The 21,901-nt window shown below is 49.6% G+C and overlaps 1 protein-coding gene across 3 annotated transcripts in view; it reads left to right on the top strand.

The window, feature by feature from the left end:
* GDPD5 (glycerophosphodiester phosphodiesterase domain containing 5) overlaps positions 1-21,901 on the top strand; it is a 327,641-nt gene that overhangs the window by 105,909 nt on the left and 199,831 nt on the right. For all 3 annotated transcript variants that reach the window (XM_054015849.1, XM_054015850.1, XM_054015847.1), the window contains one exon: positions 10,457-10,631. In XM_054015849.1, coding sequence (XP_053871824.1) covers positions 10,515-10,631 — 117 coding nt within the window. In that variant the 5' untranslated portion in view covers positions 10,457-10,514. The remainder of the gene's footprint in view (positions 1-10,456; positions 10,632-21,901) is intronic.

Genomic DNA, 21,901 nt, shown 5'->3' with positions numbered 1-21,901 from the left:
TTCAGTAGTGATCGTACAAAAAAGAACCTAGCCTAGTAGAGATGGGGGGGGGGGGGCGGCGTTTTGAGTCACAAGTGATCTCTCTGCCAGTGTGGGATTGTTCATGACTGGTTGTTTGTTAGTGTGCTGTCTCATCTGGTTTGAAATGTCTTTATTGATGCAAGTGCCACCGCATCCCTTCTCTTGGGAGATTATTTCATAGAATAGAACTTCAGCTATAAGGCAATGGCACAATGTCTGTCCTGGTCAAATATATGCTGTCCCTTATTGTTTTTCCACCCTCTCCCCACTCCATACTTCCTGGAGGAGCTGGAATCGTCTAGGACAACGGAACTCTGACTAGGTTGAGTGTGGAGAGGGAGTCTAGTCAGAAGCTGTTCTGTGGCTAGACAATGACCATTAGCCTCTCCACCTTCCAGATTAAGGGCTTGTTCAGCTGCAGTGCTGTGTAGGGTTACCATACGTCCGGATTTTCCCGGACGTGTCCGGCTTTTGGGGGCTCAAATCCCCGTCCGGGGGGAAATCCCCAAAAGCCGGGCATGTCCAGGAAAATCAGGAGGGAGGGAGGGAGGGCTCGGCCGGGGCCTCTTTGTCTGGGGTCGGCGGTGCGGGGCCGGGGCCGGTGCGGGGACGGGGGCGCGGTGCTGGGCCGGGAGCCGGGGTCGCGGTGCCGGGGTCCGGGCCGGGGTTGCGGGGCCGCGGTCCGGGCCCGCGGGGCCGGGGTCTGAGTCGGGGAGCCGGTCCGGGGTCGCGGGGCCGGGAGCCGGTCGGGCAGCCGGTCCGGGGCTGGGGAGCCGGGAGGTGCGCCGGGCCGCTGGGAGCCGGCATTGCTGGGCACCCCAGGGCCCGGCACCCCAGGGCCCGGCACCCCAGGGCCCGAGCCGGCACCCCAGGGCCCGAGCCGACCCAGGCTGGAGCCACCGGGGGGGGCCAGCCTGGGCCGCGCCTCCTCCCCCCCACACCCCCGTTACCTGCTTCAGGCTTCCCGCGAATCAAATGTTCGCGGGAAGCAGGGGAGGGGGCGGAGACTTTGGGGAGGGGGCGGAGTTGGGGCAGGGGCGGGGCCGGGGCCCCGTGGAGTGTCCTCCATTTGGAGGCACAAAATATGGTAACCCTAGTGCTGTGTGCACTCTGAATACACAGAGAAGGGATGAGTACCTGTGGTGGCAAGGCAGAAGACAGTTTCTTAGGGCAGTGGTCACCAAAGTCTTCATGTTGCACCCCCCTTATCCTTAGCCAAGGCCTGGAGTGAGGCTGTGTCTCTTGGGCGGTGGGGGTGGGGGGTATGAACAGGGGTCAGAGGGCCGAGGCTGGGCCTGCAGCTGGGGGCAGGTCTGGGGTTGGGAACGTGGCCGGGAATGGAGTTGCAGCTGGGGGTGCGGTGCGGCTGGGGCCAGGAATGGAGCTGAGGCTTGGTGGGGTGAGTGTGGAGGCTGGGGTCAGGAGTGGAGCCGGGGCTGGGGGCAGGGCTGTGGGGCTGGGGCCGGGAACGGGACTGAGGCTGGGTGGCTTGAGGAGGCTGGGGCCAGGCTGGGAGCTGGGGGTGGGGCTGTGGGGCTGGGCCCAGGAGCGGAGCTGCATCCGGGAGCCGAGGCTGGGAGCGGGGTTGGAACTGCGGCTGGGCTGTGGTGGGGTCTAGCAGCTGTGATTGAGAGTCAAAGCCACAGCTATCGGTGGGGCCGGAGCAGAGCTGGGGGCAGAGCAGTGCTAGGTGGCACTCCCTGTGGGGGCTGGCCTGGGTTTGGCCCCCCGCACCTCCTAAACATTCCTCCTCACCCCCTTAGTGGGGTTTGCGCTCCTCAGTCTGGGGACCACTGCCTTAGGGCTACTGTAGACTTAGGCCAGTTCCTTTAAAACTTATTGATTTCATGACCACCCTGAAACCATTAACTTGAAATTTCATTACAGTCCCAATGGGACAGGAGAGCCTTGTATAGGTGCATGTGATTATTACATTTGGAGCTGGAGAGTCTGTTCCTAAGGAACTTCATGTCTATTTACTTAACTAGGAAGTATTTCAAAAAAATCAGCATTTTCCAGTGCAATTAAGGGCTCACAATTGAAATGAATGCCTATACGAACATTCACTAATTGGCTATCAATAATAGTTTTGTTAAATCAATGTCTGGTGCTCATGCTTTTTAATGTTTTAAATATGATTAACTCTAACTTGTAATGAGAGATATGGCTATTTGATTTCCATGGAGATTAATAATAAATACAGATCCTATGAGTCACAGTGAATTTCAGCTCCTTAGTTTATTATCTTTCTTGTCAATGCAAGAAGTAGGAACTAAGGTTTGACCTCAGAGGTTTTTTCCACATGTAGCCGATGAAAGATTTTTTTCTAAATGTTCTTCGAAAAAATTAAGTGAAAATTTTCAAACCGATTTTTTTTTCTCCTGGAGTCCAAAGACCTACTTCTATTCACAGCACAAGTGTGTGGCCAGGGCCAGCTTTCTCCACTCAGGCCCTACCAGGTACTTCAACCCTGAGCGGGAGGGACCATCTCTGTGGGCAAAAGGGGGCAGTTCAGCTTCTGCCACCCCAGGACTTTGCTGAGATGGTCTCCAAGAGGGGACGCGGGTGCCTGCGCACACCAGTTATGGTGGGGTGGCTCTTGTGAGGTGGATACCTCTCCTCCTAGGGTCTGCATTGAGACCACCCACTCGTTTCACAGAGGCCACTGAATAGCCATCAGGTGGGAAAGACCCTGGATCGTGGCAGTGCTGGCAGGATTGGAACTGGAGGTGTAGGTAGAGGGTGAAATTAAGATTCCGATATTTCACCGAATCTAAGTCAGTTTCGCGTTAGTTGATAGTGAGGACATCAGTGCAATGCTGTAATGACTGAGGGGGCGATGCAGCAGGGGAATGGCTTTAGTTGTAGAAAATAACAATTTCCATTATGCGTTTCTCTTTTTTAAAGTGCCGATTTTTGTCTGTTTAGGATCTAAGCTTTTTAGAGCAAGGACTGTCTATGATGTGTGTCTATAGAGCTCCTAGATCAGTGTGCCGCTGATCTCAGGTGAGGCCTCTAAGCACTACTGTAATGTACTCCTAAAAACAACCTATTCTCCCCAGGAAAAATTTAAAAAACAACCTCCCCCCCCCCCCCCCCCCCAAAAAAAAAAAAAAAACAACTTTAGCCAAAATTTGACCTGACAGTTTCCCTTTACATTTTCATCATGAGTAAATTAATTTTGCTTTGCTTGAAAGTGATCAGAGAGGAATATATATGGTCGGCAATTAACAACTTTGGTTTAGTTTCCACACAATCAGAGCCTCAGCAGACTAACCAGAAACAAAAATTGTTGCAATGTGTGTAGTGTGTATCTCTCTAAAGAAATGTGTGTTAATTGCACTCCCTAAAGTCTTCATAAAATGTTGCTGCTGTATTTGCAAACAAACCTCCCTCCCCACCCCCCGCCCGGGAAGGCTGACTGGCAATCAGTTCACTTGTTTAACAGTAAGAAATTTTTAAGTATTGGCAGATGATGTATCTTTAAAGTCAAGGTTGACAGGCTGTGTGGGTTTTTTTTCTAGTGTGCGTTGAATAATTAATTTGCCTTGTTTCTAGTTTTATTTCTAATGTAAATTGTGTAATGCTAACCCGCAGAAGTTTGAATCATTCATAGGCTGCATTCTCCACGTCAGAGCTGCAGATGTCATGGGAGCAGTGACTGTAAGGGTACAGTCTTTCAGCTTCTGTCAGAATCACTTCTAGTTGCAGGGGCAGTAAATATTCACCAGATGATTTCAGACAAAGCACGAAATCCTTGGATAGATGGTAAAATTTGCACACTGTGTTTATCAGCCTGACTTCCGTTAGTCAGAAGGTCCCTTGTTGTTTCTGTTACTCATCAGCCTTGTAGATCTTTTTCCTCGTGGACTTCTGTTTGTTACCTAGCGATGTACACAGGGGAGAGGTGGGAGTATTTATGCTGATAACATTGTATTGCAATTCAAATCAAAAACACATTTTAGTGTTTAATTTTTACATCGGATTTCTTGGCCTATGTGTTTGGGTATTTTTTTTTTTTTTGAATTTGCAGTTGGAAACGAATCAATAGCCTTTCAGGTGCCGAATTTGCAGTTGGATCCACAGAGATGCACTGCAGTTAGTTAGTTAGAAGTTCCCAATGGGTGTAGGGGGCCTGCCCGTATGGATTTGATTTCAGGATTGGGGTCTAGAACGCCACTTGGCATGGCCAGTGAGCCTTCCAAATGCAGAATGACAACAGGATGCTCCAGAAGACTGGTGGGTGTTGTTAAATGGATAATAAATTTGATATGCTGCTCCCTGCACTAGCTGTCAGACTCTTGGGTGGAATTGAAAGGTCGAAGTCACCACTGCCTATTCACAGCCCAAACTTGCTACCTTCTAGTTCCCATGTGGACACATTTCTAGTCTACCACACAAACTTTGGTTGTTGCAAGTGCTGGAACTTATTAACACCGGGATGAACTAGAGGCAGGGTATTCTTGGTAGCTGGCCCAGACCATGCAGCTAGTTGGAAATGTAGAATGTCCTTGGCTGCATTGAGTAGTGAAAAGTTCTTTGTATCCAGTTCCTTTCCATTCACAAAACTGTGAAACCCGGGACTCTTAGTGTAGCTGTTTTGTACAAGTGTAGGGTAGTGTCTTGTCTTTTTTATACTTCTAATATCCCGGTTGAAACCATTTAACATACACCCAGATACCACGTCACTGGAATGCAATAAAAACGTGATTGATGCCTTTAGAAATCTGTAGATTGCTGCTTGTTACCCATGCTCAAAAGCTTGTACATTTAATAGCTTTAGCAATATCAGACATTGTCTTTTAGTACTTAAGGGAAGTGTGCCAATTTTGATCTGTTCGTATTCTTCCGAAGCTAGGACAGATGGATTCATGAAGCCTGAGTAAACTGGCTCCAAACATAAAGGTTCATAAAAAACCTGTTATGCATCCACCCACCTGTGCCCCACTTTATGACTCCCTCAAAGTAGAAGGAAATAAGAGGAAGGTGCTGGGTTGATCATTCGAGGGCTTAACTGAATTTCCAGACTGTTCACCTTTTACCCAGTATCAGTGTTTTAAGGTGAGGTAGAGCGCTGTACCCCATATCCCAGGATGGATGCCCTTTCTCTTCGTTCCCTCCTGTTTGTCCCCTCCCGTCTAAACTGACTCTTGACCTGCCTACCCAGTGCTGTGCTGACACGACAGTCAGTAGTTGATGATGCAACATTCTGCTCTCCCCTCCCCCCCCCATGCAATCAAGGAGCCAAGAAATTACTACCAGCTGAAATGGCAATTGGATACAGCATCCAAGGTAACACTCTTACTCAAGCCAAATGAATACATGTGCCTAAGATACGTGCTGCACCGCATCTCTTTGTTCGCAAAATGCGGGGCTCCTGGGTGTGCTGGGGGCATGCAATTGATCAGGTGGGTATTTGAATTTCATGCTGGATGAAAGGGAAAGGGACAGGAACAAGTGACCTGGAGAAAGAAATATTCTATCTTATCTACCAAGCAGCTACAGTTTGGGTAGAGCAGTCGATGGGTCTCCATCCTGACCTGGTGGAGCTCATTGTCAGGGTGAGAAGAGCAGTTCTTTGCCCATTCCATCCTAAATTCCTCTGGGGACATTTTCAGTCTAATCACCAACTAGGTTGGCACTCGGGAGACCTGGATTCTATTCCCACTGCTATGACGTGGTGTGCAACCTTGGGGATGTCACTTTGCCTCCTTTTCCCTTCCCTCTGTCTGTCTTGTTCATTTAGATTGTAAGGTCTTTTGGGCAGGGACTGTCTCTCTGGCTGTCTTTGTACATCACCTAGCACAATGGGGCCCTAATCTCAGCTCGACTCCCTGGGTGCCACAGTAATTATGGAGACACCAACTAAGGCTTGAGTTAAGGTTGAATTGGATTCCCATTTTAAAGCAGAGACCTGGGCCAAATTTAAACCAGTGACTTACAGGAGGAACTGTTCCACCTGTCATTGTCGTCCAGCGACCACGTCCACAAAGGAAGTCCGAGGCCTAATACTAGGAATGGAAGCAAAGCCTTTTTTAACTCTTTCTGAAGAGCAGCCGTGGTTTCAGGGCATCTGCTGCCTTGTGATCAATGGGATCTCTGTTGAAAGGCCTCTTCATGCGCCGACTTCCCACAATCTGGTGTGTGCGTGGGACAGTGGTGTTGGAAGCAGCCTGCCACAAGTCTCTCTCAAGGCGTTGAATTGCAGGGAAGAATGGCCAGCTGCCAGTGGCTTCCAAATGGAAAAAACGGAGCAAATGGTCTCATGTTCGTGGAACAGCATGTACAAATTTGCAATTAAAATAGTCTGTATTTTTCCCCGTGTCAGACAGACAGGTGAAATGATGATCGACTTTAGAATGGTATCGGTCAGGGATCAGGTTTGTTTTTTGGGAGAGTACGAGCCAAGTTCTGCCCACTCCTGACCCACAATGAGACTGCCACTCTGAGTAGATCATGCCAGCCTTCACAATAGGATCACCCCTCTCCTTTCTTAGGCCCTTTGATCAGCAGTGAAATAGTTAGGTGAGGGGGATTGCACTACTAGGCTACAGAGTTTAAATGACCTTGAAATGAACTAGGAGTGGCAGCTGATTCTCCTTAGAACAGGGGTTTTCAAACTGGGGGTCGGGAGTTATTACATGAGGGGTCGCAAGCTGTCAACCTCCACCCCAAACCTCACTTTGCCTCCAGCATTTATAATGGTGTTAAATATATAAAAAAGTGTTTTTAATTTATAAGGGGGGTCACACTCAGAGACTTGCTATGTGAAAGGGGTCACCACTACAAAAGTTTGAGAGCCACTGCTTAGAACGATTGTTTGAAGACTCGGGGGCTGTCTACACAAGTCTCTGCCCTAAAATTTCCACAGGTGCAACTCCACTGGTGATAGCAACCCTGCAGCCTAGCGTGGTGGCACCTTGACTAGTGTTCCCACCACTGCTGCCGCTGGAGGTGCCACAGGGGTGATAAGTCTTGAGACAATGGCCAGTGTTGCCAGCGCTGGGCAGACATGAGTGTACGCTCCGACAGGCTGAGTGGTTTTTCTTTGCAGTCCCAAAGACTAGAGGCTAAACTTCTTTTGAAAAAGGCCTGAACTATGCCATATAAAGGAAGAACATTGGTTCACCAATCCACCACTGGATTGATAGTTTAACATCCGATTTAACGTAGCTTTCAATACAGAGCAAAGGACAAGAGGTAATCTAGTGTGCATCACTCAAAAGTTGTCTAGATGTGTGCTTTAAATCCAGATCTAAGCTTTGAAAATGGCCCCTAATATTCTGAAGCTTTGGGCATGCTTACATTTTGTAGTTGAGGCCCAACACTAGTTCAGATGTAATATTTGAGTCTTGAGTGTAGCTGTAAATCAACCATTAGTGCAATAGAAATTCGTGAGGTGGGATGTGTGTGTGTGTGGGGGGTGGGGGCACTCTTGGGTTTTAATTGTCTAGGAAAGAAAAAATGTATAAGATTGTGAAGAACACAGTCAAGATATGCCAGCTGTGTGTTCATTGCAGAAAGAAGCACCTTTCACTGCATGTTAAATTACAAGGATTGTAGATCGTGACTCTTGTTCTGCTGTGCTTGAGAATTCGGTTGACAAAGTACCTCACCAAAGGCTCTTAAGCAAAGTAAGCTGTCATGGGATAAGAGGATTGATGGATTGATAAAAGATAGGAAACAAAGAGTAAGAATAAATGGTCAGTTTTCAGAATGGAGACAGGTAAATAGTGGTGTCCCCCAGGGCTCTGTACTGGGACCAGTCCTATTCAACATATTCATAAATGATCTGGAAAAAGGGGTAAACAGTGAGGTGGCAAAATTTGCAGATGATACAAAACTACTCACAATAGTCCTAAGCAGACTGCAAAGAACTACAAAAGGATTTTACAAAACTGGGTGACTGGGCAACAAAATGGCAGACGACCGTCAATAAATGCAGAGTAATGCACATTGGAAAACTAAGAAAGAGATAGAAAATATCATATTGCCTCTATATAAATCCATGGTACGCCCACATTTTGAATACTGCGTGCAGATGTGGTTCCCCATCTCAAAAAAGATGTACCGGAATTGGAAAAGGTACAGAAAAGGGCAACAAAAATTATTAAGGGTATGGAATGATTTCCATATGAGGAGAGATTAATAAACCTGGGACTTTTCAGCTTGGAAAAGAGATGACTTAGGGGTGATATGATAGAGGTCTATAAAATCATGACTGGTGTGGAGAGAGTGAACAAGGAAGTATTATTTACTCCTTCTCATAACACAAGAACTAGGGATCACCAAATGAAATTAATAGACAGCAGGTTTCAAACAAAAGGAAGTATTTTTTCACACAGCACAGCGTCAACCTTTGGAACTCCTCACCAGATGATGTTGTGAACACCAAGACTATAACAGGGTTCAAAATAGAACTAGATAAGTTCATGGAGGATAGGTCCATCAGTGGCTATTAGCCAGGATGGCAGGGATGGTGTCCCTACCCTCTGTTTGCCAGCAGCTGGAAATGGGCGATAGGGGATGGATCACTTGATGATTACCTGTTCTGTTCATTCCCTCTGGGGTTACCTGGCATTGGCCACTGTCGGAAGACAGAATACTGGGCTAGATGGACCTTTGGTCTGACAAAGTATGACCGTTATGTTCTTAAAATCCTGCTGTCTCCAGTACCGGTGGAGGTGCCAAACACCGGATCCTCCACTGGAAATATCCAGAACTGAACACATGGGATCCAGGGTGAAAGGAAGCACGGCAGTTACGGGGAGGGGACCTCACTAGGTGTTACCCTGCCTGCTTGGTCTGGCATTCTGTCCCCTCTGGTGGCACCTAGATCATCTAGAGTAGAGGTCCCCAAACTGTGTGGCATTCCCCCCTTAGGGGGGCACAGAGGAACGTGTGTGTGTGTGTGTGGTGGGGCCTGGGCCAGCCCCAATGCAGGGTGGGGAGGAAGCACCACCCAGTCCTGCTCCGCTCCCAGCTCTGCTCTAGCTGTGGCCCTGGGTCCTGGCCCGGCCCCCAGCCTCAGCCCTGACTGCAGCCGAGTCGTGGCTCTGCCCGCAGCTGCAGCCCTAGCCTCTGAGCCCTTACCCCTGTCAGTGTCCCCCCGCCCCTTCCGGGAGCTTCCGGGAGCTGCTCCTGGTACTGGCTCAGGGGTGTGTGTGTGGACATTGGTAAGGGGGGGCATGACCCTGAAAAGTTTGGGGACCACTGATCTAAAGATTGAGTCTGCTACACCCTCAGCTATGAGCCCTGTGGCTTTTAGCTCATGGAGCAGATACTCATACACTAAGCTAAGGTCCCAGGTTCGATCCTGCCCACCAATGACTGGGATCTGTTGGCCTTACATAAAGACTTACTGTCCACGTAGAAAATATACAAACATGAGTGAGGGGTATTGGTACGGGGTGTGGGAAGGGAATGGAGAGCACCACAATTCCTACCACCAAACAGTAGTTGTGTACAGTATGCCAGGTTTCCAAGCATCAGTGTCAATTGTGCAGGCAGTAAATCGTAGGTTCCCTTTTGCTAATCCTGATTTTTAATAGTAAAATCCATTGGATAACTAAGGATGTCGGCTACAGATCTCAGCCGAGATGAAAGCAAGCATCTAAATATAAACAGTAGCTTTGTGACATACATGGCATAGAATCGGTGTCATTAGTTACAGAATGTTTTCCCATGGTATGCAGTGGAACTCTGCAGAACACAATGACTGAGTTCCCATGGGGGTGTGGGTGGAGGAGGCTAGGAGGGACAGGGAAAACTAGTCCTTTAAGTGTGTCACAGTAATGACAGTTGAGTATATGCAACTCTTTGGGCACTTAATGCGTAAATCCTTTTGGGGGCGAGAATGGGTGTCTGTGTAATGGGAAGGGCCCTCAGCCAGCTGCAGGCCCCGGCAGCACCATTCAAAGCACTGGTTGGAGTGGATTGGGAGGGACATGCAGTGCACTCCTGAGAACGCTGCCTCTCCGACTCACCAGTGTAGGAAGCAAGAGACCGCTTGAAACCCGAACTTGGCTTGCTTTCCAGACACCACTAAATACTTGGGGCCGGATCCTCATCTGTAGTTCCATTTTCAGTCGTGTGATTTAGACTTGTACCAGCTGAGGATCTGGACTTTAATATTAAAATGCAAAGAGATTGAATTGTCCAGGCTGTGATTAGTGCAAAAAGTAAACAATAGTCTTATTGACTTGTCATCACTTCATGCAGTGTAGTGCCAGCACTACAAGTAGACTTTTTTCAAATATAAACTTTAATAGAGTTGGACAATTTGCCCAAGATCCTGGCAAAGCTGGGAATACAACCCAGGAGTCCTGACGACCATTCTCCAGTTCTAACTACGAACCACGTTCCGGCTTCCATCATTTCCATCCATTTTAAAGGATCTCTGATGTCACACCTTCCCTCTCTTCTCTCTTTTCAGGGCACTCCCAAGGCCTGATGGATTTCTGATAGTGTGCTACTGAAGAGCTGGAAAGAGCATGGTTAAACACCAACCACTACAGTACTACGAGCCGCAGTTGTGTTTGTCATGCCTGACCGGGATCTATGGCTGCCGTTGGAAACGGTACCAGCGGTCACATGATGACACCACAAAGGTTGGTAATGGGTTGTCTCCTCCCCTATGCATCCCTTGTTCATATTAATTTTTTGAATGGCTAGCCAGGCATGGAGACCTGAAGGCTGGCCTTGAATGTGAAATTAAGCTTCAGTTTAAAAAGGTGCTCTCAATAGCTCTGGTGCTATGCAGCCTGGCTGCTTTATATGTTACTGAAGTGAGGAATAGAAATTACTGGCCCCAATGTCCTTGGGATTTCTTTGAATTAAAGGCGGCATGCGTTTTTAACTAACATTAGTGTTCCTGACCCTCTGTTGCGGTGGCAGAAGAGGATGCGTGTATCCCTGTTCTCAGTCTTCAGGCTTGTGAATTGCATGGCCCTTGTGTCATGACCTCTCATTTTAATATCTCTGTTCTGCCCTTTGCATTTATGAGGAGACTTCAGTTCTCTCTCCTTTGTTTAATTTGTTCTGTTTAAGAGCCTATGGCTTCCTGGCTGGCAGATGTTACCTTCCTGGTGAAGCAATTCTATGGCGTAGCCACTGTTGGGGCTGAGGCAGCTAACTGAGCTGCAATACTTCACCCGGCTTCCTCTTCAAAGCAATGTGGCCTAGCGGGCAGAGCACTGGACTGGGACTTGAGGGGACCTGGGTTCTGTTCCCAACTCTACCACTGGCCTGCTGGGTGACCTTGGAACAGTCACGTCCTCTCTTACTCCTGAGGGCATTCTGCGCCACACAGTTTAAAATTCTGTGCACAATATTTTAAAATTCTGCATAATTCTGCAAGTTTTATTTGTCAATAAATAAATGCAGAGGCTCCAGCATGGCAGTGGGGAACACAAGCCATTGGCTGTACAAAGGTGGGAGATCACCCTGCAGCCTCTCCACCCCCAGGACACGGACTCAGTGGTGAGGCTGCATCTGACCCCGACACAGCACAAGGCCTGGGCCTACCCCAGAAACACCCTGGGGCTCTGCCCCTCTGCGCCAGGTGTGGGGCACGCAGGCTCAACCAGACAGGATCCAGGTGTGGGGTGAGAGGATTCTGTCTGGGACAATCTGGGTGCAGGCAGCTCAGTGGGGGGTCTAGGTGTGGAGGGGATCTGGATGCACAGAGGCTCGTTTGCGGGGGAAGGGGTGTTCCAGGTGCAGGGGACTCTGCAGGGGCTTCCAGGTGAAAGTGATTGGGTCTCAGCCGAAGGGTCTGGGTGTGGGGGTCTCAGCAGGGCAGTCTGGGTGCTGGGGGAGTGGGGCTTGGTGGGGTGTGGGTCTGGGTGCAGCTAGTTGGGGTCAGTGGTGTGGGGGGGTCTGGATGTGGGGGCTCAGGGTTGTCCAGGGGGTAGGGCTCATCAAGGTGGGGGGTTGAATGCAGGGAGCTCAGTGGGGGGTGGTCTGGGTGCAGGGATGGAGGTCTGGAGGCAGGGCGGCTCCTGATGTAGGGATTGAGGTTCAGTGGAGTGGGGTTTGGGTATGGAGGGCTGGGGGCGGGTTCTGGGTGTACAGGGTGAGGCTTGGCAGGGATATTTGGGTATGGGCATGCACAGATGCATGGGGGTTGGGCAGATGGGGGAGCAGCTCCCTGTACAGTGACCCCTCCCCCCACAGTTGAGGAGTGATGGGGGCAGGAAGCTGGAGAGGATGCTGAGCTTCCTGCAGCTGTGGGAGGTTTCTGGGTGTGGGACTCGCAGCTGATCCCGGCTCAGGGTAGGAGCCACTGGCTGGGGTGTCCACAGCCCTGCAGTGATTTATCTTTCCGCTGCCTGCTCCGGGTGCCTGAAACAATGTACCTGTGCAGCTAGGGAGTAGTGCCTGACTGCTCTTGCAGCTTCCCTTTGCTTCCCTGTCAGAAAGTCATTTTTCTGCGGGGAACATGAATTCTGTGAACGGGCAGTGGTGCAGAATTCCCCCAGGAGTAATCTCTCTGTGCCTCTATTAGTTATCTCCTTTGTGCAATGAGGGATGATAATACCAATCTCCTTCATTAAGTTCTTGGAGATCTTTTGATAAGAGTGAAATATTCATAATGTTTTATTTATTATTAGCATCCTCAGTCTTGGGTACTTTAAACCTCAAGTGCATTTTTGCTTCCTGGAGCGGCCAGGTCTGAGATGCATGCCACAGGCAGTGCTGAGTTTCTGCAGTTAGGTTGCGGAAGGTGTTGAGTGGTTTCATTGTCCTTGGAGGAAACCAGAACAGTGAGCACTAGCTGGAACTGAACAGGCTATGGAAACCAGACTATTCCCTTGTTACAGAGGGGATTTCCACCCCTACCAGGGTGGAGTTTAGGTATTTTGACAGAGGTATATGGTGAAGCTTATATTGCTGCTAGTGCTGCACCTGTTTTATGGATAAAGAAAGTCTCTAGAACTGTCCATGTGGCACCTTCATGAGCACTAAATCCACTTGCAGCAAGACCTGGTAAAAGTCTGAATGCTCGTACGTTACAAACAGGGCCGGCACCAGGCACCCAAGCACATGCTTGGGGCGGCACCTGGTAAGGGGCGGCGGGGGGAGCGCGGCGCGGCATTCTGCGGGGATGGGCGCTCCGGCGGCGTGGTGCGGCATTCGGTGGGCTCCGGCGCTCGGGCGGCGCTCTGGGGGGTGGGTTCCAGCGGTGCTCGGGGGGGGGGCGGGCTCCGGCGGGGGGGGGCAGCGCGGGGCTCGGCGCTGGGGGGGGTCCGGCGGTGCTCGGCACGGCGGGGAGGCAGGCTGCGGCGCTCGGCGGGGGGGCGACGCTCGGCGGGGGGTTCCGGCGGCGCAGCGCTCGGTTGTGGGGGTTCGGGGGGCGGCGCTTTTTTTTGCTGCCTGGGGCAGCAAAAAAGCTAGAGCCGGCCCTGGTTACAAATGTCTCTTTATTCCAACCCTCTGGACAGCACAAAATATATCTTACTCCTTAGATCAGTTACTGTTGCATCTCTCGTTTCAACATTGTACAGTTTCTAGTGCATATTACTTTAAAAACAAATCTACACTGGGCCTAAAAAAAGCTTTGAACAAACTGATATGCTCAACTCCTCCCCTCTAGGAGATCTTGTTTGTTTCTCAATGCTCAGAGTTTTGCTGTAGCAACTGTTATCAAAAGCATTTAAAACATGACCAGGAAACTGGGTCAGAATGTTGAGAAATAGTGTTCAGTAGAATTACTTCACTGCACTAAAAGGCTTCTGCCAAAATGCTTGATTGTGAATTGTGTCCAGTGGCGGAGTAGAGATAGGTTAGCAGTTCAAAACCTTTAAGAAGGGCTTTAAAAATAGAGAAACTAGGTTCAGAGTAACAGCCGTGTTAGTCTGTATCCGCAAAAAGAAGAACAGGAGTACTTGTGGCACCTTAGAGACTAACAAATTTATTAGAGCATAAGCTTTCGTGGACTACAGCCCACTTCTTCGGCTGTAGTCCACGAAAGCTTATGCTCTAATAAATTTGTTAGTCTCTAAGGTGCCACAAGTACTCCTGTTCTTCTTTTTAGAGAAACTAGGGTTACCATACGTCCGGATTTTCCCGGACATGTCCGGCTTTTGGGGGCTCAAATCCCCGTCCGGGGGGAAATCCCCAAAAGCCGGGCATGTCCGGGAAAATCGGGAGGGCTCGGCCGGGGCCTCTTTGGCCGGGGCCGGGGTCGCGGGGCCGGGGGCATGGTGCCAAACCTGGCCGGGCGCGCGGTGCCGGGCCGGGGTGGGCGCGGGGCCGGGTGGGGGGCCGGGGGCGCGGTGCCGGGCCGGGGGCCGGGAGCCGGGGGGGCCGCTGGGCCGCGAGCCGGGGGGGCCGCGGGGCCGGGAGCCGGGGGGGCCGCCGGGGGCCGGCAGTGCTGGGCGGGCCGGGGGTGGTCGGCCGGGGGCCGGGGCCGGCACCCCAGGGCCCGAGCCGACCCAGGCTGGAGCCGCCGGGGGGCCAGCCTGCGCCGCGCCTCCTCCCCCCACACCTGCTAGAGGCTTCCCGCGACTCAAATGTTCGCGGGAAGCAGGGGAGGGGGCGGAGACTTTGGGAGGGGATGGAGTTGGGGCGGGGGCGTGGGCGGGGCTGGGGGCGGGGCCGGGGCCCCTGGGAGTGTCCTCCATTTGGAGGCACAAAATATGGTAACCCTAGAGAAACCTACTAGTCAGAACGTGAAATTTACTTGCTAAAGATTGGTAGTAAGGATACTGTTCAAGAATGAGGCCCACGGGGTATGTGCAGCCTTAATTTTCAAGTGAAACTCACCTTGTCTTGCACTAATCTTGGTTTTGTTGCCATAAATTGTCATCCACAAGGTTGAATCATGAATCTACAGTTATGGTAAAGAAATTAATACGCTGTGTAAAGCTGTTTGCACTGGACTTAGGTCCTCCCATGCGGGCATCAGCTCTCTGAGAGGTAAGAGAGGAGTTGCACTGCATGGTTCAGCTAATGTTGCTCTGTTTGTCCATACCGCGTCTCAGAGCTTGAAGTAGCGAGCAAGAAGGGAAAGAGTTAGTGAGTTAAACAAGGTTAGGTAGGGCCAGACTAAACTGAGATTCTAAGAGGCCTTATTTGTAGTCTCCCTGAAAATCCTGTACTATTGTAGAAGAAAACGAATAGACAGATGTTAATGCCTAGAATGAAGCATTGTCACAACATTTAAAAATAAATAAAAAGTAGAGGACATGTACCTCCCTGCTTTTGATTTGGTTCTTGAGTACTTTTTCCTAGGCTTTGTTCTTGCATCCTCTGTCTGTTCATTCTTCCTCAGCTTTCATTCCTCTTCCTGCTATAGGGCATCCATGTGGCACAGAGAACGGATATACCAACCAGTACGGGCACATAAGCAGAGCTGGATTAGAACCTTTTGATTTTGGCGGTGAAAGTAGCAGGTACCTTTATCTGCTCAGTGGACCTTTCACCAGAGGTTGACAGGACATAGGCATCCTGTACATCACACCATGCTAAGTTGCTGTCAGAGAGCGCTCGAGTATCAGGAAATAATTTGGAAGCAATAATCTGCTGCCTGAAGCATTAGAATAGTTTTTCTTCCATGCTAGTACCTTACTCTGCAAGTTGCTCCTCCGACTTTAATTGCACTACCTGAGGAGTAGGATGTTATTGACGCTGAGTAGAGGTAGGAGAACCTGTCCCTGAATATTTAAACATACTAAGTAATGAGTGAATTTGCCCTAAATCTGTTTAGTCACTGAAGTTTTGTGCAGGTGGGTGGATGTGAACCAAATCTCAAATAGTGGCTATTACTTGGGCATTTGCTACTAAGATGATGGTGACCCAGAGCTAAGCAGATGTCCTAGTACGGTGAACTCTTTAACTATGGATTTGATGTCCTGGGTGCCCAGACTCCTGGACTCCAGGGGCATTTCTGGCAACTAGCCAGGATTCCAAAGCCTTGCACTTAATTAAGGATATCAATGTACATATGTTAATCATTTCAAAACGATGTACATCCGACCGTGACATTTGCCTGTGCCTGTATCCTCATTACCTGATGAGTAAAAATTGTTCAGTACGACTTGCCCTCTATGAAAATCTGTAGTTGGTGCAGTTCTGTCCTTGCCCTGCAGTTGCAAGGAGACAGCGGCTGCTGGCGGCACTTACACCCTCAGCTACCCGTAGGACTCTCCCCTGTTTCCAGTATAAATTATCGTGTGGCGGTTGGTGTATTGCTAAGCTCTGCCCATACTCAGAGAGCAGCGTTCGACAATCGGAATCAGACTACCCACTGCGTCCACCTTCGGCTGTGGTTAAATGGTATCCCTAGCGTATGGACAATGAACTCATTAGTCACTGCAGCAAGGTGCGTTTTGACCCTTTGTTGTACTCTAAAACCACCATGGATTGCTGCATGGGACGGTGAATACTACTTACCCGGTGCAGACAAGCAGAAAAACTGCTTTCAATAGCAGTTGTGGGAGGGAGCGCCATTGTGAAATGCAGCCTGCTTGGCTGATGTGGATACAGGCCGGAAGGCTGGGACACCCTGGAGATCTCCAGTGACATCCATGTGGATCAAGTTCCTAGTGAAGAGCCAAGGTTTTAAAGTCACCTCCCCCCACCCTTGCAACTTATAACAATGCAGCTCAGGCTCCCTGCTGTGTGGAAGATTTAAATGAAAATGAGAATTTTAATTGTAAGCTTGAGTTCTACATTTTCATTAGAGAGCGGCGTGAAATTGTAATGGTCTCTTACCCTTCTATAACCTTTCGAAGGAAAAAAGGCCACATGCGTCTTGCACGTTTGATTTCCTTTTTGCATTAATTTTGACGGATGAGTAGCAGCTGCAAGGCTTACAGTTCCTTTTCTATGAAGTGCGGTTTTCCTAACCTACTGACGCGATTGCCTTTCATGCTTTTAAAATATTAATTGGAGTCTTCATAAAAAGGAAACAATTTTGCTTGTGTTCTCGCATTATTCCTGCTAGTGTCCTACTTGGCATGAAACAAATGATTTAGTGACAACTTTGTCAGAAGGTAATCGAATAAGAAAGTTCTGATTAGATCAGTGCTTCATCTTAATGAGACATCCTGCTCCAACGTGTGATTTGCAGCCCTAGAGGCGTGAGGGGACCAGTCCAAACTCTGTTTGGCATATAGTTGCCAGTTGTGCTTTGAAAGATCTAATGCAGCAATAGCAATTTCTGTAGGTAGTCACCAGACAAAACTCTCCATTTGATGGATTCCTAGCAATGAAACCCCCAGGGAGCAGCCTTTCCAATTGCAGTGTATGAATGTGGTGGTCTAGATGTAGCTCACAGGCTTTTACCTTAACTGACCTGATGCTGGGTATAACGGTCTTACAGCAGCATTCACTGGCAGTGCTGTAGTTCAGATTCTGCCGCAGCTTCCGTCTTTCTTTTTTTTTTAAATCCACTGGGGATGAAATGTGGGATTAGAGGGTTTGATTCTCTTTTCACGCTGGTGTAAAGCAGGCATCTCACTCTGAGGTAAAGTAGACGTCAGTGCTCTTTTGCTGTTGTACAAGGGCAGTGAACACATATAAGAAGACAAACGTGTTCAGAGTCTGTTCTGTTCACTGTAATGTGGTTTTACTGCTCCTGTAATCAAAGCGTCTGAGTGCCTCAAGTCTCATCCCCGGGAGAGGAATTTTTGTTTGGAGAAGTCCACAAAATCCAAGTGTAATCAGTAATTTCTTGTCAATCCGTTTAGCAAAAATAAACCAGCTGTTGTATAGGTCAGTTGCATCTCAGTAATTTTAAAATATCTAATGGATTTTGGAGACCAGCTTCTTGGGTTGTGGGGGAAGCAAATCCTTTAAATCGCCACTCAAACACCAACTGAAACTTTTGTGGTGTGAAACCTTGAGGTTAAACCAGTAGCTATGGGTTGGTGTAGCTATGGGCCGTGGCCCACCCACTTAGCATCCAGGCCCATCTCCCAGCCCCGGCCCAGACCTGGAGGATGCTGCATGCTGGGTGCATCCGCCCCCCCAGCCCAATCAGGGGTGGAGGGACAGCAGTGGCACAGCTGTGGAGCTCCTGATGAGTGCATTGCGCATGCACGCCACAGCAGGAGGAGGGTAGTCACCTGGCCCGGAGGCAGTGATCATAGGAAAATATAGGCCTGCAGCCTGAGGGTGCTGGGCCTGGCGTGGAGCGGTGCGATGGGCCAGGTGCCGGGAGCCATGTGCGCTGGAGGGTGGCATCTCCACCTGGAGCTGGGTGCATACTTGGGGCCCCAGGGGGCCCCTAGCCAGAGTGTTCATTGCCCTCTGCAAGGCCGACTGGAGGAAGTGTGCAGAGGCGGGCCCCCGCATCCCTCTTGCCCCTCACTCCCAGTCCCCCATCATTGCCCGCTCCCCCGAAGTCGGGGCCTGTCCAAATGTCCCGTGCTAGCTACTGGGTTAAGTACTCTTCTCTCCTCACTTTTCACTTTTACCTACCTCTGCACTTCTGGCTATTGGCTAGAAGTGGAAGTGTTGAAATACCATATTCGGCCACCAAAACCAGGAAATTGCCTGTCTTTGTGATCCATCCAACCCAAGTGTGCAGTGTCAGAAAGGTTGGATAGTTGGAATAAGCATCCAAGTCACTGGATTTCATAGAATCATAGAATCATAGAATATCAGAGTTGGAAGGGACCTCAAGAGGTCATCTAGTCCAACCCCCTGCTCAAAGCAGGACCAATTCCCAGCTAAATCATCCCAGCCAGGGCTTTGTCAAGCCGGGCCTTAAAAACCTCCAAGGAAGGAGACTCCACCACCTCCCTAGGTAACGCATTCCAGTGTTTCACCACCCTCCTAGTGAAATAGTTTTTCCTGATATCCAACCTGGACCTCCCCCACTGCAACTTGAGACCATTGCTCCTTGTTCTGTCATCTGCCACCACTGAGAACAGCCGAGCTCCATCCTCTTTGGAACCCCCCTTCAGGTAGTTGAAGGCTGCTATCAAATCCCCCCTCATTCTTCTCTTCTGGAGACTAAACAATCCCAGTTCTCTCAGCCTCTCCTCATAAGTCATGTGCTCCAGACCCCTAATCATTTTTGTTGCCCTCCGCTGGACTCTTTCCAATTTTTCCACATCCTTCTTGTAGTGTGGGGACCAAAACTGGACACAGTATTCCAGATGAGGCCTCACCAATGTCGAATAAAGGGGAATGATCACGTTCCTCGATCTGCTGGCAATGCCCCTACTTATACAGCCCAAAATGCCGTTAGCCTTCTTGGCAACAAGAGCACACTGTTGACTCATATCCAGCTTCATATCCACTGTGACCCCTAGGTCCTTTTCAGCAGAACTGCTACCTAGCCATTCGGTCCCTAGTCTGTAGCAGTGCATGGGATTCTTCCGTCCTAAGTGCAGGACTCTGCACTTGTCCTTGTTGAACCTCATCAGGTTTTTTTCTGCCCAATCCTCTAATTTGTCTAGGTCCCTCTGTATCCGATCCCTACCCTCTAGTGTATCTACCACGCCTCCTAGTTTAGTGTCATCTGCAAACTTGCTGAGAGTGCAGTCCACACCATCCTCCAGATCATTAATAAAGATATTAAACAAAACCGGCCCCAGGACCGACCCTTGGGGCACTCCACTTGAAACCGGCTGCCAACTAGACATGGAGCCATTGATCACTACCCGTTGAGCCCGATGATCTAGCCAGCTTTCTATCCACCTTACAGTCCATTCATCCAGCCCATACTTCTTTAACTTGGTGGCAAGAATACTGTGGGAGACAGTATCAAAAGCTTTGCTAAAGTCAAGAAATAACACATCCACTGCTTTCCCCTCATCCACAGAGCCAGTTATCTCATCATAGAAGGCAATTAGGTTAGTCAGGCACGACTTCCCCTTCGTGAATCCATGCTGACTGTTCCTGATCACTTTCCTCTCCTCTAAATGTTTCATAATTGATTCCTTGAGGACCTGCTCCATGATTTTTCCAGGGACTGAGGTGAGGCTGACTGGCCTGTAGTTCCCCGGATCCTCCTTCTTCCCTTTTTTAAAGATGGGCACTACATTAGCCTTTTTCCAGTCATCTGGGACCTCCCCCGATCGCCATGAGTTTTCAAAAATAATGGCTAATGGCTCTGCAATCTCACCCGCCAACTCCTTTAGCACCCTCGGATGCAGCGCATCCGGCCCCATGGACTTGTGCACGTCCAGTTTTTCTAAATAGTCCCGAACCACTTCTTTCTCCACAGAGGGTTGGTCACCTTCTCCCCATGCTGTACTGCCCAGTGCAGCAATCTGGGAGCTGACCTTGTGCGTGAAGACAGAGGCAAAAAAATCATTGAGTACATTAGCTTTTTCCACATCCTCGGTCACTAGGTTGCCTCCCTCATTCAGTAAGGGGCCCACACTTTCCTTGATTTTCTTCTTGTTGCTAACATACCTGAAGAAACCCTTCTTGTTACTCTTAACATCTCTTGCTAACTGCAACTCCAAGTGTGATTTGGCCTTCCTGATTTCACTCCTGCACGCCTGGGCAATATTTTTATACTCCTCCCTGGTCATTTGTCCAATCTTCCACTCCTTATAAGCCTCTTTTTTGCGTTTAAGATCAGCAAGGATTTCACTGTTTAGCCAAGCTGGTCGCCTGCCATATTTACTATTCTTTCTACACATCGGGATGGTTTGTTCCTGCAACCTCAATAAGGATTCTTTAAAATACAGCCAGCTCTCCTGGACCCCTTTGCCCTTCATGTTATTCTCCCAGGGGATCCTGCCCATCTGTTCCCTGAGGGAGTCAAAGTCTGCTTTTCTGAAGTCCAGGGTCCGTATTCTGCTGCTCTCCTTTCTTCCTTGTGTCAGGATCCTGAACTCGACCATCTCATGGTCACTGCCTCCCAGGTTCCCATCCACTTTTGCTTCCCCTACTAGTTCTTCCCTGTTTGTGAGCAGCAGGTCAAGAAAAGCTTTGCCCCTAGTTGGTTCCTCTAGCACTTGCACCAGGAAATTGTCCCCTACACTTTCCAAAAATTTCCTGGATTGCCTGTGCACCGCTGTATTGCTCTCCCAGCAGATATCAGGGTGATTAAAGTCTCCCATGAGAACCAGGGCCTGTGATCTAGCAACTTCTGCTAGTTGCCAGAAGAAAGCCTCGTCCACCTCATCCCCCTGGTCTGGTGGTCTATAGCAGACTCCAACCACGACATCACCCTTGTTGCTCACACTTCTCAACTTTATCCAGAGACTCTCAGGTTTTTCTGCAGTATCATACCGGAGCTCTGAGCACTCATACTCCTCTCTTACATACAACGCAACTCCCCCACCTTTTCTGCCCTGCCTGTCCTTCCTGAACAGTTTATATCCATCCATGACCGTACTCCAGTCATGTGAGTTATCCCACCAAGTCTCTGTTATTCCAATCACATCATAGTTCCCTGACTGTGCCAGGACTTCCAGTTCTCCCTGCTTGTTTCCCAGGCTTCTTGCATTTGTGTATAGGCACTTAAGATAACTCAACGATCGTCCCTCTTTCTCAGCATGAGACAGGAGTCCTCCCCTGTTGCGCTCTCCTGCTTGTGCTTCCTCCCAGGATCCCATTTCCCCACTTACCTCAGGGCTTTGGTCTCCTTCCCCCGGTGAACCTAGTTTAAAGCCCTCCTCACTAGGTTAGCCAGCCTGCTGGCGAAGATGCTCTTCCCTCTCTTCGTTAGGTGGAGCCCGTCTCTGCCTAGCACTCCTTCTTCTTGGAACACCATCCCATGGTCGAAGAATCCAAAGCCTTCTCTCCGACACCACCTGCGTAGCCATTCGTTGACTTCCACGATTCGACGGTCTCTACCCCGGCCTTTTCCTTGCACAGGGAGGATGGACGAGAACACCACTTGCGCCTCAAACTCCTTTATCCTTCTTCCCAGAGCCACGTAGTCTGCAGTGATCCGCTCAAGGTC

Source organism: Malaclemys terrapin, chromosome 1 (assembly GCF_027887155.1).
Source record: "Malaclemys terrapin pileata isolate rMalTer1 chromosome 1, rMalTer1.hap1, whole genome shotgun sequence".
Lineage (NCBI taxonomy): Eukaryota > Metazoa > Chordata > Testudines > Emydidae > Malaclemys > Malaclemys terrapin.
Note: the sequence above shows the minus strand (reverse complement) of the source record. Positions and strands in the feature narration are given on the sequence as shown.